Raw genomic sequence first — 20,367 nt, forward strand, 5'->3', positions numbered from 1 at the left:
GTAATTAAAATATTAGCCCTTGCTCACCTTTTTATTCTTCTGTTCCTCCCTCTTCCTTCTTCCATTTTTTTTCTTTTTTTCCCCTTCATCTTTTATTATTTGTGACACATAAGTACATTGTTTATACTTCATATAGAGTTGATACATATTTCTTACTTTTGTATTGCATTAAAAAATAATCCTAGAAATAGAAATGTGGTAAGAGAAAGCTAAACCACAGTAGTTTACCCCTCAGTGAAAGAGGATTAAAGTTCTCATGATTTAGTTTTTACTTGCCCAGATGAAAAGTGCACACAAAGGCAGTTGCCAAGAAGCAGCTGATATGCACTGAGACCCTGATCACTTTACTCCTAGTAACTGCTGTGTTTTTTCATACCTAAGTTAGTGGATACCAACCTTTTTTTGGCATGCATACCACAAATTAAGCATCAAATCCTCTGAGTGCCACTTCCATCCCTTTCCCCTGCCTTATGCCCCATGTGATATGTTGGTGTGCTTTTTGCTCCCTGTCCCATGCTCCCTGCCTGATTTGCTCCTGTATTCCCTTCCTCCTGCCCTGTGGTCCCTGACTGATCAGCTACTCTCCTTTCTGCACTAACGGCCACTGTGGTGCCTCCCCTGTTCCTAGTCTGTGTGCCACACACAGAGGCTACCCATGCCACTTCTGGCATATGTGCTGCATGCTGGTCAGCCCTGCCCAAGTAGTTCCATAAAACTCACATCTCAATTTGTACAATCAAGCTCCATTGTGTATAGTAAGTGGTAAATGCTATTACAGATATGAGGGCACCTCTATCCTTGCAAATTAATTGGATTAAATTAAGGAGCTAATTGTAAATACAGTAACTGTTCCTGAGTAACTCCCTATGTGGATATTCTTATTCTGGAGAAACAGTAAGCTTCACAGAAATAAGGCACTTTTATTGCAGAAGATAAAGCATCTGTGCACATAGTTATTAAGGAATAATTATTCTGAATAACTTTATATGAGTATATACAATTTAGATGATAGGTTTAAACTGGCTTGGAGATATTTCCACTTTGTTCCATTATAAACCTGTGTGGTTATCTTTAGCTTCTCTCTTCCACCCCAACTACCCTAGAAAGAGCTCATTATAGATTAGAAGCCATCAGTCCTTGCTTTCCATCTTGCAGATGAGGAAAGGGCTAAGAAAAGGCATGTCATAAAGGTTTTCCTCGTCATGTATAGATTTGCAAACAAGATGAGTTATTGAACTGACAGGACAGAGAGAAATGTCTTTTACTAGTTATAAGTATATTAGGATAAATTTACTCTAGAAAATAAAAAAATAAGAGTCAATTGTTCAGTACTCTGCACATTAGGTGAAGTAAAGGGCCTAATTCAATATGTATTAAATGTATGTAAAATTTTTCATCAACTTCCATGAGCTTTGGATCAGTCCCTAAGGAGAGTAACATCAATGGTGAACCACATCTCTCTATGCTGCCTGCCACCAAGATGTTCCACTCCTGATGGAAGGAAACACCCAGTCTAGGAGGTGAATTCACATTTTAGCTCATAGCTTCTCTGAGGCTAGCCTAAAGCATGTTGTTTTGAGGGTGGTTTTGGTAATATGGAAGTTGTCTCATTAGACCTGTGCCCTCCCCCCCAAAAAAATCACACACTCACTGACACCTAAAGCTGAAGTCCCAAAATGAAACTAATAAATCCTAGAATTAATTCTTTGAACCATTCAACCCAAATTCTACCTCTAGATGCAATGCCCTCATAGAATAATATATTCATGTATGTTTATACATTGACTGACCTGATCTTATCTGGAAGCCAGGACCTGAATTATATAAAGAATACCTGACACTTACGGTTATCTTTACTTTTGCTAGCCTAAACGCAAGATAATATAATGCTAAGAATAAAAAAAAATCTAGAAAGAATGTTTTAAGAACCTCTTTCTTAATATCTAATAGAGAATCTATATTTTATTACTTTTTGAAGTTACATTTTATAGGTACAAACAAAACTTTTAAATAGATTTTTACATGTTATTTCATCTGTGTATTAAGAAAAATATATGCAATATTAATAATTTTGTTAAAATACACACTAAAGATTTAAATGTAAAGCTTTGGAGCCACCTTCTGGCAGTAAGAAAACACTACATCTCCAACACATTTGTTTTTCAAATTTCAAAGAAAATGAAAAAAGAGAATTTGTGAGAGAGACTAGCTCAAATAATGAGGGCAATAACTTCATGGGAAAGAGAAAAATCACTGTAACCTAAACCAAATGCATATACATTTAGTAGATATGTCAATTTCTTTTGTGCAAGACAGAATAAGTCTCGAAAATAAAATAGATAATGAAAAAGGTGAGAAGAAAAACATCAAGCTATTGGAGTTAAAACTAAAGTAGCATGGGTAAATTCTATTTTGGTTACCACACTGTCAGTCTGGGATAATTCCATTCAGTGCTTCATAGTGTGATTTGGCTACATTTTACAAGTCAAGATTATTTGATGAAGACCTAGACTGTCAAGTACATCCATGACCTCTAGAGGCAACTGTCTGAACTCACCTATTCACAGCAGTGACCATTTTTTCCATGCATAGCTTGCCTAAACTGCTGCATGTTTTGGGACAGCACAGCTCACAGGGCCCAAGACAACATTCACAGGAGATGAGGGCAGAACATCCCAGGTTTAAGGAAGCTGATAATGCAAACAGCTGTATGAAAGATTAGAATCTGATCACTTTGAGATGCAGTTGCAAGCCCCTGCTCTTGAGGAAAGTATTTCTATAAGGATGATTTAAACAGAACTAACTCCCGAAACAAATTCTCCCTCGACCAAGGAGAGAAAGACGAGAATAGGATTCCATAAGGTCATCCAAGTATACCGCTATGTGGTTGTGTTTCCCAGGGTTGCTTCTCTGTACATCAGTGATGGGTGATAAAAAGAAAAGGAAAAGAAACCCTAAAATACGTAGGTTTGGGCTCAAACTTCCAAGAATACCAGTGGTAAAATAAATGTTCAGGTCAATTAATAATGTCACTGACTTTCCTCTGAATCCAGACAAAAATCTTCCTCTGACTGAGACTTTTCAAAGTTTACAACAGCATCCTAGCTCAACTCCGATTTCAGTTCTTATTTTCCTTTCTGTAGCATCCTCAATCTTTTTACCTTGAATTATCATGTAAATGAGGAGTTAACAGCTCAGCTCCATCATGTACTACACTACAGGTAGATTAATATTAGTGAAAAAGTGATGCTCTTCCTGGGTGTAATATTTTTACAGTACTTTGTGAAGAAAATGTTTGCTATAAACACCTCTGATTCTGTTAAATAAATAATGGATTTAAAGTTCATATGATAATAGATCATTAAAAACATATGGTTATACCCAACAGACTTTTCAAGATGTCATATTACATTTTGTTTCCTCCTTAACACTTTTGTCACTAAATGCCACAAGGAACACAGTATTATCTGTAACCCATTACAGTATCTTGCTACTCCTCTTCCAATCTGACTATAGATGTGATATATACACATACACACAAGGAAGTTTTGGTGATATCCCTTCATTAGACCAGAACTTCATTGCCAAATTTCACACAATCAAATATTTTGTGGATTTGGATCCCCATGAAGTATTATTAATCTCAATGGCATTTCTATAACACTACTGGAACATTTCCAATCAAACATATTTTCCAATGTGTAAACTATCTTTCAATGTTTAAAATAAATAGAACTCAAAAACACAAAGGGAGCTGGCTAACGTTTAGCAGCCAACCCAGCCCTCTCACCTCAACTCCTATTATGATGGAAATGAATTCAAGAAAATTGATGCAACTTTTTCTATGAACAGTTTTTCCCCTCCCCCAAACTGCTAATATCCTTAGAAGCAGTTGTTATTTTTATCATCATCCCTTTGGATTAGTATACATTTGAGTCATCAGGTCTCCCTTCTGCTGAGTTCCTAAACACCCTGACATCACCTCCTCCTGGCATTCTCACACAATGCCTCTGGGCCTCAGCAGATATAATCAGGACTGAAGAGCAGCCTTCAGCCTTTTTTTTTTTCATCTGAGTCCATGTCAGATGTCAGTGATGAAAGATGTACAATACTTTCCCACATGCATGCTAATAATGTATTTCAGATTTGACTACTCTGACCCAGGTGCATAATCCTCTATCAATTTTTATACTGTAAAAATTATAAAGGCGTTGTACCTGTGAACTTTTGCTAAGGCTGTTAGAGTAATTGCAGCTGAGATATGCTTAAAAGGTATCAAGTTATAGGGATATTGAAACAAAAAGGTTTTGAACATTTTTTTCTATACAGACTAATAAAGTGACACAAACTGATCTACTCCCCTAATTAAGAAAGTAAATTCCCAGTTGATCATCCATTTCCAGTTGAGCAGCTATAATATCCAACATGCTACAATTAGACTTCAGTCTGTCAACTTATATTGCACACCTAAAAGGGATGAGATAAGTATACTCAGGAGTGCTTTGCTTCCGATTCTCCCATCAGTTGAAAATGGGTCACGGACACAATTCCTGCAAGGAATTTTCTGAAGCTTAAGATAGATTCAGTATTGTACTGTGACACTATACAAAGACTGCTACAGGGTTTCCAGTTCATGGCAGGTTGGTGTACTTCCATCTGAGTCTTGAATGGACACATACTTTATTGGAGGTGGTGGTGGCTTGAAAGATGGAGGTCTGTTCATACTAAAATAAAAAGATAGTGTTTGAAAATATAAGAACTCATGATGCACAAAAAGTATATTTAGGCAGGCATGTATCCAAGCACATCTATGTACAGCTAGAATAAAGCGAAACCCCAGGTTCTAAATTCTCAAACAGCTGCAAATTCCTCAAAACTAGGGTACATTTTAAAGGGTTTTCCATACCTATATTTCTTTATATATTTTTGGTATTGATTCAGTCTTTGCAGGTTAGTCTAAGCTGCATAGATTGAACCAATAAACAACTAAACAGACATTCTCTTTTGATATCAGAAATGCAGCCACATGTCTGCAGTGGCTCAGGCTGGACGTTGGAGGATAATAGAACATGCCTCCCTGCTCACTTGAAACAGACAGCTTGGGCTAAGTCTAGCCTATCCACCCTGGGAAGGGCTGTTTACAGAAGAGGTGCAAGGCATCCTGGGATGATGGGGAACTGTGATTTAACTCAACTTTGAAGGAGATCTGGGATAAAAGTTCAAAAAACTGATTTAGCTTAAATCAGTTAAATCTGATACTACATCCATCCAGGTTTATTTTAATCAGTTTATACCATTTTGAAAGCAGTTTATATGCACTGAACTTGTGTTACAGATTTGAACCAGTTTCTGATCCCTTATGACTGTTTATATGTAATTTCTGTCCCTAGTCTAGAGGAACTGAGTTAGTTTTCTATGTCCTTAAACCTCCTACCACAAAACTAGGGGCTCATATACAAAGGGTTAGTGGGAACAGATTTGTATTGAATGAAAGAAAATGTCAATGAAATATTTCACATCTGTTTATGAAAAAGCAACTTGATATATCGAGGTACTTGAAAAAGGCCCCGTGTTGTTTCCCATCCATGCATATATGGATATGCATATACATGTATGGATATACAGAGAGCAGCGTTCCCTCTAAGCTGTGAGGCATCCACAGCTGTGCAGACGCACCTGGCAGCATGGTATGAGCTTGCCTACACGGCCGTGCACACCACACAGCTTAAAGGGAACACTGATGAAATATCACATGTGGATATGTGAAGATACATACATATTCTATATAGAATAGAATGCATGTATGCATATATAAATAAGTGAATGCGAGTGTTTACATATTAAAATAAAAGTCTTATCTTGAACTTAAAAATATGGATCTGCACTCACATTCTTCTGTATTACCCTCTTTCCTTTTCTCCCATTAATACTTACATTTCTCTTTGGTACTGACACCATTTTCTGACCCCTAAAATTATTATAAAAGTACAAAACAGAAGGAGAATTGTCATAACCGCTGGCCAAGGGAACTCATTATTGCTTTTATTCTTCACAGTACCTGAAGACGACATAGGGAAAAGTAATTCAAATTCCAGTTAGTAAGAGAAAAAGGAAAATAATTTCTACTTGATTTAATTAATCAGACAACGTTCCATACACATATGCACAGTAGCCTCAAATGTATGTGGAATTTCCAGCACCATTACATTTAGGTGTCTAAATTAGGATTTAGATACTGAAGTGGTTTCATTTTAATTGGTGCTAAGATTACAATTCCATTTGAAGCATTCCCTACTTCTAAAGGTACTTACCAAGATATTTTTTTAGGTTGAAATAACTGACTTACATACACCTTCCCCCCCACCCCCACCAAGCTTTGGAGATGCTATGAGATTGAGAAACCAAGAGAAATGTGTTCCCAAAGCTGACATCTGTATCAATTTTTGCATCAGACCCATACCAATCCATTTTGACATTTTCTAAACAGACATCATGCTCTGGAAGAATTTGTTCAGTTTTCTGAACTAGGGATAGTCCTCTAAGAACTCACTCAATATTCTGGTTTCCTACAAAAGGATATTTGGATGCGTTAGCTAGTTTTACAAGACTATTCATAGATGGAAATATATTTATCAAAGATACTTGCTCCTCAGTTTAATGGTAAGCCCCCTGCCCCTGCAGTACAGACTGAAGGCTAAAACAACTTGAAGCCACACTAGAATGCAGAGCGCTGGCACTATTTAGTAAAATTTTGGACTCAGTGGTAAAGAAATGTAGCAATTTTTAAGCACAGTGTTAAATTGCTTAGCTTTGGTTTTCATAGCCCTTGGGCACCTCCAGATGAGCATGCACATGTGGTTTGTGGCACCTCAAAACTGTCTGAGGTGCCATAAATCACCTGGAAATCTGCAGAGTGGCATCAAAATTTTATACCAGGAACGCCCAGTATCACAAACATCCGCCACAAAAAAAACCTGGCACAGCGCAAGCTCCAGAAGCATGTGCCAGCCGACATGGAGGCTGGGTTCTCCAGAGAGACACTTTGGCTGCTGCCCAAGTGTCTTCCCTCCTTTAATTCTCCCCTAGCTCCTCCAGCATGGCAGGGCTCGAAAGGAGTGGGGGAACATCTGTTCTTTGAAGGGAGATATTTTGACCTCCACCAAAACAAGCACAGGGGCATGAACAACACGAAAAAGCAAATTTGTGCCATTGCTATTTTAAATATGCACACTTATCTGGATGTACCCCCTTGTTACTGAGCATTTCTCTAGTCCATTGGAATTAACTGAACAACATCTATAACTGCTCAGACAATCCGAGTCAAAAGCTCACAATCAGGTACAGAAGCTCTATTTTTAACTTAATACTACTTTTCCCCTGCTGAGCTGAAAAAAATACCTTGCATCTTTGGCGTGAGTGAAAGAACACAAAAATACATTTTTCATTTCCATATGTTTGGACCAGTAGTTTGGATGATTGCTACGGTGGTATAGTATCTCAATAATCTGATCAGAGATACCTCAATCTCAAACTTCAGATTGAAAAACACAACTGCCCAATGTAAGGGCAACTATGATAACATGAACATAATTTGAATTTATATAATCTGCCAGTGGAAAAATACACAAAGCATAGAAGTTGGACTTACCCATATTATTGTCCAAGTTCTTTGTTGTAGATTGGTTTTCCCATCTAGTAAATGAAGTTAGGTTGGCTACTGTGGTAGAGGATAAATTACCTAGAAAGATATTAACACCAATCTATTAACAGCCTGCTTGCTTTTATTACTGAAAGTATTTAGAAATCAGTCTTCTATCTAATTTAAGAACCTAATGACCAAGACTAAAAATCAGATGCCAGAATCTAAATCTTATATGCAGACACACATCAATATTTGAACAAAATTTTGATCCATTATACACTGGATAAAAGCAAGCCTTTATAAAAAAATCAAGTAGAACAACATTGGTGCAAAAACAATGGCACAGCACTTCTTTGAAAGAGAAAGCATTCCACCTGCTCAATATAGATGGAGTAATGGAAACCAAGAGAAATTAGGTTACTTCGTAGAGTCAAATGGAGTCTGACAGCAAATCCACTAATATAACCCCAGTCTCCTAACTCCAAGTACTGTGTCTACACCACAAATACCATCCTTTGTTTGCTTGTAAAGAGTTCCTTTCCATTCCTACTCTTGCTAAAATAGCTAAATAGTATGTGTTCTCATGACTGGTACTGCCTTAGGACATTTTTAGTTTTTTTCTGTACCAGTCCCTCTAGTTCATGACATTTTCCAAATTAACACCTACAATACTTAACCAGATGACTATGTTTGTATGAGAACTGGCAGCACTTACTATGAGGTGGGGTTATATTTTGACTACGATGAGTCGTACTCATGAAGCTTTGTTGGGTTGCAGTAGTAGAGGCATTCTTTCCTGTATAAAACAATAATTTCCAAATAACATTTTACAGCTGTTATTGCTACCTCAGCATTAGCATTGGTACTTTATGGTACTTCCTCTCCTCTGTTACTAGTAGCAAATGAAATAACAGACATAACAGAAAAAACACTGGTACCGTGGTGGGTACTTAATCTAATATACCCAAATGTAAATGCCATTGCTTAAACAAGCAGAAAATGCTGTATTTATTCACATACCACATGCACCCTTCCCTCCCCCATCAAATCAACCCTCCAAAACTGGGGTGTGCCTCTTAAGCAGGGAAGCTAAATTTTCCTTGCTGGAATAGAAGCAGGGTGGAATAGAGCTGCGAGTCATAGCTGCCACTTTTCCCTGGGGCTGCAAACTGTAGGGGAAGAGTCCAGTGTTAACTCTTTCAGCCACTGGTGGCTTCTGGTTGAAAAGCAAGTGAGCTGGGTAAATTTGCTGCTCAATGCACTCCGTAGTATCTTGGTGAGGCTTGTGATGTGGAAACAACACCTTATTATTCACGGCATCTTGTATAAAGAATTATTTATAGTAAAGAAGTGACCATCTTGCTGCTACTGCCCTGGGACCTAGTGTTGTGGCCATTCTGTCATACCAGAAAGTCCCTCCTGCCTCACCCAGGCTCCTGGGATACCATACTTCCTGAACACTTTATGTTACATAGTTTCATAGACATTAGGGTTGGAAGGGAGCTCAGAAGATCACTGAGTCCAGCCCCCTACCCCAGGGGCAGGAAGTCAGTTAGGGTCAAATGATCCCAGCAAGATAAGTATCCAAAAGCTTCCTAAAGGAGTCCAGAGTAGGTGCTTGCACCACCTCTGGAGGGAGTCTATTGAAGGCATTGGGGGCTCAGAGAGTAAAGAAGTTTTTCCTTATGTCCAGTTGACTATAACTCTGGAAAAACCTTTTTTCTACATTCTGCCTTCCAACAAAGAAGGTGCGTTTCATCTGGGTGGTGTAAAGCACATGAGAAAATAAGGTACAATATTTGATACAAGCTTTCTCAATGGATTTCTACAAAATGAAGTAACTTGTTTGACTTTTAATGAGTCAAACGTTGTGGCAGTCTTAAAAGAAAAACATCAGCTCCAGCTTTGGAGAGAAGGTCATGGTCCTTCTTTTACTCAAACACGTTAAATGCTCAGTTCCAGAAAGGATGAGTATTTATTGCAGATTTTTATAACACCTCTGCCTAGTGAAAATGTTTAGCTTTTCAGGGGAGAATACCAAAAAGCCCTACCTACTTATTTTTGGATTTATTGTTTGCATTAATTCAGCATATATCAATCCCAAATGAGATTAATCCCAATTGCATTAGTACAGTGTCTAGCACAATGATTCACCATTTGCCTTAAAGAACTTGAAACATAAATGCACATAAATCATGACAAAGACAGGAAATATTAGAGATCATTCTGTTACCAAGACAGAGCGACTTTAAGAACAAAAATACTCAGTACAGCTCTCTCACAACATTTTAGTTTCATATTCTATATTTATGCCATAGCTCAACGCACTGCTACCAGGCTTTTTAGCATATAGGTTTCATGAATTCATAGCTTCTCTTTGCTTTCTCTAAGAAATTTTATATAATGGTTCTACCTATGATCTAGTTTAATGTTATCACTATGCTACTAAACATTTTTCAGTTTTGCCACTCACAAGTCCTTCCATAACACATCTGCAGATTGAAGTCCACCTTGTATCTATTGACACACACCCTCAAGGAGGGATAACTTCCTTCGAGTGCCTAGCCAGGGAGTCACAAACCTAATGTGAACACACTTATTGCCTTCAAGGCTAAGTACAAACAGTCAAAAAGCCCAAGGCTGAATTGATTCAGTCTTTGCAGATTAGTCTAAACTGCCGAGATTAAACTGAAACAGAAGTGAATAGACATTCAGGAAATGCAGCCACATGCCTGCAGTAGCTTCTGCCTGCAGAAGCCGAGGAGTGCTTTAAAAATGGCTCTCTGGCACCTCCAGAATGGGCTGTGTTTGCTTTCTCTTCCTGCTGTCCCCAAAGGTTTCTGGGATTTGCTGCTTCTTGCCCAAATTCACAGCAGTAAGACTCTGCAGAGTTGCTCACCACTTCCTCTTCCTGCTTCTAGGTGCCTCTGGGATTTGTAAGTTTAAGCAGGGGAAGGGGTGTTTAACCCCCCTCCCTGGCCCCAGACCTCAGTCAGGGTTTGCTTGTTGGGGTAGTCCTCCCCTGCCTTGCAGACTGGGCTGCATCCCCAGCTGGGCTTGCCCTCCCACCCCCTTGTCAGCCAGCCCTCACTGCCCCAGCTAGGGAGCAGAGGGGTGGTGCCAGCCTTGCTTTCTGGAGAAGACAGCATAGCCCAACCCAGGGCTGCAAAATATTTTGGGATGCTAGGTGACTGCTTCGATTTAACTTGAACCAGGAAGAGGTCTAGAACAGAAGTTTCATAAACTAGTTTGACCCAGATCAGTTAAGTCTGATACTACATTGAACAAGGTTTATCTTAAACTAGTTTCAGCCATTTTGAAACTGGTTTAGATGCACTGAGCTTCTGTTCTGTTACAGGTTTAAACCAGTCTCTGATCACTTAAACTGGCTTATGTGCAAATTCTGTCCCTAGCCTAAAGGTTAAACAGTTACGGAATCTGAATTACCCTTTAAGAGGAAACGCTACCATATCTGACTTTCTTTCACAATGTTTAAGTCCAACATTTTTCTGTATAGGAATGGCAAAATCAACTTGAGATTTGATTATCAGTGGAGATTAGCCACACTAAACCCAGTCTCTAATATTCCCTGGGGACCAATGATTGTGTTCTGTAGTGGGATGACCAGTCGCAAAATATAATGCTATTTGCTTCACAACATAGAGTATGTCTAATATTGCACAAGAGATATCAATTTAGCTCCAACTAAAGCTTGCAGATATTGATATTTTATTCCAAAACTCCAAAAACAGTAGATTAGGGCTGATTTGGATTTATTTGCCATCTGTTCATCTCTGGTGGAGATTAAATTTATTTATTTTTAGAAGCCATTTTTTAGCTTGTTACATATGTCCAAGTGTGATGAAATAAACCTGTGGGCAACAGGGGTGCTCATATTAGCAATTTCTATCAAGAATATGGCACACTGTATTACTCCATATGAGACTTTGCATTATAATATAATGTAATCATTGAAGATGCGTTTCAGAAGGAAGGATGGACTGAGCTATTGACATTTGTTTGATCATATGTTAATACATTTTTTGTGGGCCATTACACAGAGAATGATTCCCACAGAGAATTGTTTTCTTACAGCTATAAGGCAGGCTTTCATGCCAACTTTAAAGAGCTAGCAATCATGAAAAAAAAAAGTACTTGAAGACTGGTTGGCTTCAGTAAATGTTTGTGCACTATGAAGTCTTTCCCAGGTAGGATAAGATGTTGCATTTTTCTTGAGACAAGTTGTGCCTGTGTTTACCCTAGAGTGGAAGAGTCCTGGGATGGGCGTGTATACACATTGCCCTTCCAATCCAGGTTTAGTGAGAGTGGCTGAATGACTGGCTTCAGTGACACAATCCTGGGACAACCACTCAGACAAACTTGTGATGTCCCAGGACAGGGACATTGCAAACAAGAGGTAACCCTTGATATCATGTAAACCTTTTTAGGGTTTATCCTGGGACAATAGACATGGACATCTGAATGAAACTGCTAATGATTCCTCCCATGACAAATGATGATATCTGTTTGTTTGTAGCCTCAGAGTAATGACTGAAAATCATTATCAGCTGCTGGCCAGTGACAGCTACATTAAGGTATCAAACCATTTTCCATATCCTTAAGCCTCCTACCGCACTCATGACACTCTACAGGAAAAAAAAAAGACTAAATGAAGGGACAATGAAGACTCAGTTACCATCTGCCATTAGAGAGAATACCTAGTCCCCTCTGGATCTGAAGCATAACGCAAGGTCAGAGGTGTAATAGAGCAGCCTGGCACTGGAAGGGTGGCTGGGATTCGGGGGGGACTTCTGGCTCCTGAAATTGCTGGCATAGATGTGCAGCTGCTGGGGCAGATGTTCTTTTTCTGTTCCCTCCCCAAGTCAGTACCTGGGGTTGCTGCGTGGGTTGCCCTGCCTTAGTTACAACACTGTGTGAGGTCCATCTGTATTGCTTGTGTATGCACGTAGAGTCTAGCACGCTATATAACGCTCATGAAAAGTTCTGGGTAACATATAGGCTATGATCTTATCAAACAATAATAAATCTAAAAATATCTGTGTCATTTACTTACTCGAGGGTATTGTTGTCTCACTTGAAGATGTAGAAGTGCCATGACCACCTGTGTCTGTTGTAGGATTAAGCTGGCCTGTTGGAAGAGGAACACTTGCAAAAGTTGTGCTACAGAAATATTGCCATTTCACTTTCCCATGGCATTGTTCCATGACAGACAAACAGTCATGATTTCCCTATTTAGTAGCAGTAGTTGTGGTTAATTCACAGACAAACACATTTAAGGAACAAATGGGTATTTCAGCACAAAACTTTGCTGTGAACTAGGAACACAGGAGGACTGTAATTGACTAGGTTTGTGAAAGTTTCTAGGGAAGCTAGTCTCAATTTGACACAAACTACACCTGAACATTTCATCTGAAGTCTGGATGCTTTGGATTGAATGTTGGGTCTTGTTTAAAGATGAAGCCAGTAGAAGATGAGGGCAAACACAGATAAAATTGTGGAAAAGGGTACATGAACTTCTATCACAGAAAGTCAGAATAGGAAGGGACCTCAGGAGGTCACCTAGTGCAACCCCCTGCTGAAAGTCCCAACTAGATCATGCCAGCGAAAGCTTTGTCTAGCTCGGTTTTGAAAATAATATGAAGCCTTTATTTTTCCAGCTCCAGTGAGCAGATATTTTAAAGGGTGTGAGAGTTCAGGAATCCTTTCTGAAATCCAATACTACCTCTCTACTCATTTAAGAGTTCAGAAAGAATCAAGCAAAATGCTTAGTATTCCTAAGCATATCCTGAAGCAGCTACTTAATCAGACATTCAAACTCTGACACAAAGCAAATAGTCTTCCCAAAACCTCTATTTACCCAGGCTTCTTTCAGACTTGTTAAAGAAAGTCAAACCTTCCTGACACCTGTCTGCAGTGTGCCATCTAAGAACTGGTGCAAGCATAAGAAGGTGAGACAAAGCTATTACCTAACACTCAAAATCTAGGCATCTCTGGTGTTACACTTGAGGGATTAATAAAGCAGCTAAGCGAAGAACAGGCTGCACTTTCAAGAGGTCTTGTTCTGCCTTTCCCAATCTATTTGTGTTCACTTGTAACACTTCCTTCATCCCAGCTGTCTTGTGGATTTCCATTAAGAATACATGAAATACGAGAAGCTAAATCAAACAACTTTTGTACTTATGAAGATTTAGAGGGCAAATCCTCTACACTTCCTAACTCAGCTGCTTCCCAGAGGAAAGGGTGACATGGATGTGGAAAGAGATGAGGGAGTTAGAGAGGATGAAGTGGTGTTAATGCCGAACACTTCACAATTCAAAGGCCCCTAAGGCCCTGCTCTACAATGCAACTGTAACTGATTCCTTTGATTTAGTTACCACACAGCTATTTCCTGATCTGGTCCCAGGGGACCAGCTGTGTGGAGGTTCTGATTACACCACAACTTTTTCACCCATGTTTTCTGAACTCTTTACAACACATGTTCCTGCTAAGCTGGCAACTCAATTATGTTGGTAGTATAGTATTAGCATTAACTACTCAGCTCCCTTATACTTGTGTAATATAGGGCAAGACAGAAGACTCATTTTATTCAGCAGCTCTCTGCCTGTTCCTGTGTAACCCAGATGACTGAACTATCTTATTATGTGTATATTGCCAACAGAGTTTTGAACTATTTTCTTCCCTCCAGTATGTAGTTTACAATTCTTTTCTTCCTCACTATTCACATTGCCAGTGTCTTTGTAGATATCTGTTGGGCTGTATTTTATGGAACCTTAACTGTAGACCTTATGTATCCTATGTGATACATACCAGAATCAAGTGGAGTGGTCTGTTCCTATCAGATTTAAGTTTGTGAGTGTAAAGCTGCTAGAGGGGCATTCATAGATTTAGGGCCCTAATCACCTTTGCAGTAAAGAGAATTCCTGCTAACTTGAAACAGAAGTTACACAGCCCAAAAAGGCTGTTTATTCCAAGTAAGACATTTCTCTTCAAGGAAGACAATGAGCTTGGTATTACAAGGAAATATAGAACTAAGTATGGTGTATGCCATGATAATCAATTAACAGCCTTCATAAATCTCTGCCTTCTGACAACCTGCATTGTATTTGGTTGTGACAGCTGTAATTAAAAGAAATGAACTGTGGAATTATGGCAACAGTAGATTAGAGTAACACATGACACCAGAATAGAGTAAATTTACCCAAGAGAGTAAACTTAAAAACCAGAAGCAAGCAATGCTTGGCATTTGCACATAATCCCCTTCTTAGAAGTTTAAGCTGACTGAAGGCAAATGCTAAACATACAGATACTGCTTGCAAGTCAATATTAGAATATATAAATGCATTGTCATCTGCGAGCCATGCCTATGGTGGTATTGTCAGGAAGATGGGGATTAGGAGTACTGTGCAGCATTAAGTCTTCTCCATACTCTTAGGAATGACATTTTTTACTATAGGGATGTCCAACTTCTAAGTGGCTGGGGGTCAGATGCTGCCCCATGCACAGGCAGCCTCCAACATGCACATGCACACTGCTTCAACCTGCACATGTGTGACCACTCAGCTCTCCCACTGCACCATGCCACAGGATCCCCCACTGCTGTGGGTGGAACCCCTGCCCCTGGACTGGCAGCAGGAAGCAAAAGCTTAGGAAGGTGCATGTGCGGGTGGGAAGGGGTGGGGAGGGACGGAGTACACCTAGAGACCCTGGTTGCAGTAGCCACATGTAGCCCATGGGCCACCAGTTAGGCAGTTCTGATTTACTGCATGTAGTTCGTCTTTAAAATACTGGAGCTGTTTGTACAACATTGGACTATGAGACTGAGTAGATAGGGAAGGGGGGAAAAAAATTGCCTGATCTTGGAATTTATAAGCCCTTTAGGAAAGGGCAAAAAACTAGGCCTCAAAATGGGAATATTCTCTAAAAAGGCAGTGTTTGAAAGGGGTAGGGGGATGCTTTTTCCAGGGAGACTAGAAAAAGCATCCCCACCTCCTCCTCCCCACAATTACTAGCTGAAACAACCTCTCTATTTTGAGATCCCACCAAAACACATTCAAGGCACAGACAGAAGAGCAGCTCCCTTTTTTATCTCGTGGCGCTTTGCAGAAAGCACCATGAGTTACAACGATCCCCCAAACCCAACAGAAGTTGCTGTCGTGTCCCCGTGTCCCGGGGGTTGAGGAATCCAGATGCTGGCTGTCAGCCTGCAGCTGGTTTCCCCTAGCAATGCTCCTTCCCACTCCCAGCCCTGATGCTGTTTTCAGAATGGGAGGGGGGAAAGGAAGCAGATGAAGCTCATTTTGGGGCTGGAGGGTGGGATGGGTGGATTAGAGCACCCCCTCCTCAGAGGGCTCCAATCTATCTTCCCCACCCTCCAGTTCTAGTTGAAAAACCCCAGATCAAACTCTCTCCACTCCCTTTCCCCACTCCCATTCTGAAGATAGCACCAAAGTAGGGCTGAGCTGCAGTCAGCTTTGCATGCAGACACAAATTACTGAAGTAACTTTTGGAGCATCTTCACCTGCACCTACATGCAACGATAGTTCAGATTTTCACAGGATCAGGCCCTTTTAAAATGCTCTGCAGTTGTGCATTTTAGTCTGGCTGTAGAGCACTTTCAGGGACCAGATCAGGCAGACATTGTCACTTCTGTCTGCACTTGCAAGGTGAGAGGCTTAGAACTTAGTCTACTTTAGATTTATCTGTTGTAGTGTTGTCAGGTGTACAACAGATATTTGTTGCAAGTTAATCCCTCCAGGAGAATGGGATTAAAACTTTATACTTCCAAGTAAGTCACACTTCACTGTGCAAACTCCACTGTCAGCAAATCCCCATGGAGTCTGCCACAGAGAAAAAAGAGAAAAAAAAGCACAGAGTCATACACTGTAAATTTGTTATTTACTACTGTACTGTACGACTGTACTGTGCATATGCTCTGTTGCTCTGATACTTAGTTTCATTTTTTTCTAGCTGTAATGTGATTCCATTTTCACATACCATCATATGTGTATGTATATGTCGGGCAGGGGGATAGTTAAGTAAATCCACTTTCAAAAACAAATGCATATTAGGGCTGTGCGAAGCTTCGGTCACTGTTTTGATTTGGCAGAGATTCGACCCGATTCGGTGGCCAAATCTCTGACTCAAATCAGGAGACCCTTTAATTTCTCCGAATTGAACCAGAACCCTCTGAATCTATTTGGAGAGATTTGACAATTTGGACAGACACTGCTTTAAGTGTTTTTTCTACATACCTCAAGGTAGCAGGAAGCTCATAAATGCCAAGATGCTGGGGCAGTTGGAAGACTCCCCAGCATACATGGCAGTGTGCGGGACTCCCCAGCATACACAGCAGCAGACTTGAAGTACTTCTGGTCCACTTCTGGGTCCACTGAGGAGTGCGCAGGGGTCCCCCCCCACCTCCCCAGCTCAGTGACTGGTGCCTCTTGGGCCTGGGGGGGCACCAGGGATCCCCCTGTGGCCAGTTGCCTGGTACCTTGAGGTATGTAGAAAAAAAATTTAAAGCTGTGTCTATGGCTGAACCTCTGATTCTCTGAATCAGCGTCAAATCTTCAGATTTGGATTCGGCCGAATCAAATTGGGACAGTGATCCGAATCACTGTCCCCAATTCAGGATCTGAATCAAATGTGGCCTGGTTTGCACACCCTCACATATATCCTGAAACATAAAAATATATTATAAGAGCAGAGCAGCATTTTTCACATCATTTTAGTCTTAAACTCTCATGTATAACAGTGGAAAATGGAAACATAGCTATTGTTTTAATTTAGAATGAGTGCTTTTTCACAAACCCCTTTCCTCCCACACCCAAAACAAGTCCTTGTGTGCCTCACTGGAATATGAATTAATATAACCACTGGTCATTGCATACAGAAATCACACAGGAGGCTAACAGCATGAACCCAAGTAGGCCCAAAACAAATACAAAAACTAGGCGTGCCGTATATGGCTTGAACAAATGTTGGGAAAGTAGTTCATTAGTTTTAAAGGAACCTCTAAGGCTGATAGATAGAAAGTGAATTAATAAAACAAATACAGAACACCAAAACAAAGACCAAAGTATCCCTATCTGATGGGAAGTTTACACTAATTGGTGAGAAGTAGGATGTGGATGATGCCACCTAAATGTTTTAATAATTGGTAAGCATTAGCATCTGCTTTGATTAATGAATAAAAAGGGAACTGGGAACCCTTAGTACTTTGTACTGGTCCTAGGGGTTATGTCCATGCCTGTACCATGCCTGCAAATGACCTGGCTAGCACCACAGACTAGCTGGTTGTGGATATTAGTGTTTAGGCTTGTTTGTAGACAATATCCCTGGCCAAGCTCTATCACTGAGCCACAGCCTTTTCCCTATAAACACAAGGGCACAGCATCACAAATGGTATCCTGATAGCTCACTCACAGGCCATCCCAAGGAAGGGAGCTTGATGCGACTGGCAACACCTAAACCCATAGCAACACTGATGGAGTCAGATGACAAGACTGACAGTCTGCCATGACTATACTGGTGACCCCTGATATCAAGTATTGAATGTCTACATACGTAACTTTTGTTACACTTCAGACTATAGAATAAGTCTGCATTCTTCCTACCTTGTATGGTGGATCCAGTTGCTGAGGTCCCATCACTCGTAAAATATAGGGAAGTTGAAGGTGTAGGTTTAAGACCTACAGGGGGAAAAAAAAAAAAAAAGGCCGTTGTATGGTATCTATTTAGCAAGGTGCTTATTATTCAAGAGGACCTGAAGGATCGATGGTCTACAGAGAGCCTCAAGCATATTTACCTTGCAGTGTGAAAATAGGTGCTGAAGTTACTTGACTTGTGAAATCTAGGGAGGCTGAAGTTTTTGTTCTAAGACCTACAGAAAAAAGGACATTGTACAGTATTTAATTAGCAGGGCTCTATTAGTCGCATTACAAGAGGACCTATAGCAATGGTTCCCAACTGGGGTATGCAGCAACCTGGATGCCATGAGAACCTACCATGATGCTGGCATTGCTACCACTGCCAGAGAGTAAAATTCTCTGAACTGAGAAACAATGACAACAGAAAGTTGTGTTGCCTGCATGATATTATGCAAGCCGGCATGCTGTTTCTGCTGCAGCTCTTCCCAGTTCATCTCTGATGTGCATCTTGAAAACAGGTACACAAGACAGTTTCATCCTGCAGCAGCAGAAACTTGGAGGAGATAAATGCCACTGGCACCAGATAGAACTTGTATGCCTCCATAATGCAATGCAGGCAACGCACCTTTCTGCTGTAGCCATTTCTCAGTTCAGTTGTCCTGCTTCTTGAAAACAGGTGTGTGCAGAACTGTTTCATCTGTCCTGAGCACCTGTTTCTGTGAGACTTAACAGGGTCAGACTGGAAAGGGCTGCAGCAAGAGTGCATGCTCCTGCCACAACCACTTTCCAATCTGGCTCTACAGGAGGTGTACAGGGCGGATCTACCTTGTCATGGCAGTGGTGTCAGTGGAGTGAGCATAATGTAATTATAAGGATCTGATCAGTGAATAAATAATTACTAATTAGCAATACAGTTATAATGTTTATGTTATATTAAATATTAATACAAGTATATTAGTTTATTTCAAATGGGGTAACATGAAAAGTTTTGGAGTGGTGCCTAGAGTCTAAAAAATTTGAGAACCGCTGACCTACAGAATTGAAGATCAAGACAACTGGAATCATATTTACTTTGCATTGTGGAAACAGATACTGAGGTTACTTATTTTAGGAAACTTAGGGAGGCTGAAGGTGTACTTTGAATCCCTACAAAAATACAAGTGACATCATATGGCATATGGTAGGTTGGGTGTTTATTATTATCCATATTACAAGAGGACCCAACAGCTCCAAGGTCCAGGCAATGAGCCAATATATAATTAAAAGTTATTCCAAGGAGCTTACTTCTAAGCTTTTGTCAGTAAAGGCCTTTGTGTTTTATATGAAGCAGGTATAAAACTGACTAGGCTGTCAGAATAGGATGGGGTTAATACTAGCTGACGGGGTTAATACTAGAATGTACTCTGTTCTGCTTAATATGTTCTTGTGCAGTGAATTTTATATACTTTATATTCCTATTATTGGGCTAGAAACTGCCTTTCCAGGTATTGCCTGGACATCACAGACCACTGAAAGGGCTTGAGGAATATCAAACCCTGGAAGGTGTTTACCTACACCACTATAGAAGGAGAAGTAGGATATAATCAAGATAACATTAGCTATCTCCAAATTTATTCTGGTAAATGAATAATAGCATTATTTTTTAATGGGTCTATAAGGCTGTCATGCTAAAACACCTCCGTGCACGAATGCATTTCTTTCTTTAACACTATCAGTTATATATATCCAATGCTTATATGTGTGCACTACTTATCCATGAAGCTACATCACTGAGATCCATTATCAAATTGCAACATCTAAAGAGATGTTGATAGATTGCTGTAAGTTAAGTGGAAGACACCAAGTTAATTTCATTTGTGCCCAACCAGTCATGTTATAAAGACATCAGTTTGCCAGACCAGCCAAAGGGAAAGTAACATGACAGTGAGGATAGGAAGTTCAAGTGTATGGCACCATTTCTAGAGCACAAATTAATTTGTTGAATATGAATACAAGATCATTCATATCATTAAGGGCAAAAACATACAAGGCACCTATACACATTCATCAAGGCTG

General features: G+C 40.0%; 1 protein-coding gene across 2 annotated transcripts in view; it reads right to left on the reverse strand.

The window, feature by feature from the left end:
- Positions 1-1,979: 1,979 nt before the first annotated feature.
- The window catches only part of CD96 (CD96 molecule), a 49,857-nt gene continuing 31,469 nt past the window's right edge, over positions 1,980-20,367 (reverse strand). For both annotated transcript variants that reach the window (XM_090057910.1, XM_090057904.1), the window contains 7 exons: positions 18,471-18,545; positions 18,280-18,354; positions 12,717-12,791; positions 8,358-8,438; positions 7,649-7,738; positions 5,935-6,058; positions 1,980-4,724 (listed from right to left, as the gene is read on the reverse strand). In XM_090057910.1, coding sequence (XP_089914036.1) covers positions 4,616-4,724; positions 5,935-6,058; positions 7,649-7,738; positions 8,358-8,438; positions 12,717-12,791; positions 18,280-18,354; positions 18,471-18,545 — 629 coding nt within the window. In that variant the 3' untranslated portion in view covers positions 1,980-4,615. The remainder of the gene's footprint in view (positions 4,725-5,934; positions 6,059-7,648; positions 7,739-8,357; positions 8,439-12,716; positions 12,792-18,279; positions 18,355-18,470; positions 18,546-20,367) is intronic.

The sequence above is a fragment of the Crocodylus siamensis genome, chromosome 1 (assembly GCF_052110815.1).
Source record: "Crocodylus siamensis isolate JL-2025a chromosome 1, ASM5211081v1, whole genome shotgun sequence".
Taxonomy (NCBI): domain Eukaryota; kingdom Metazoa; phylum Chordata; order Crocodylia; family Crocodylidae; genus Crocodylus; species Crocodylus siamensis.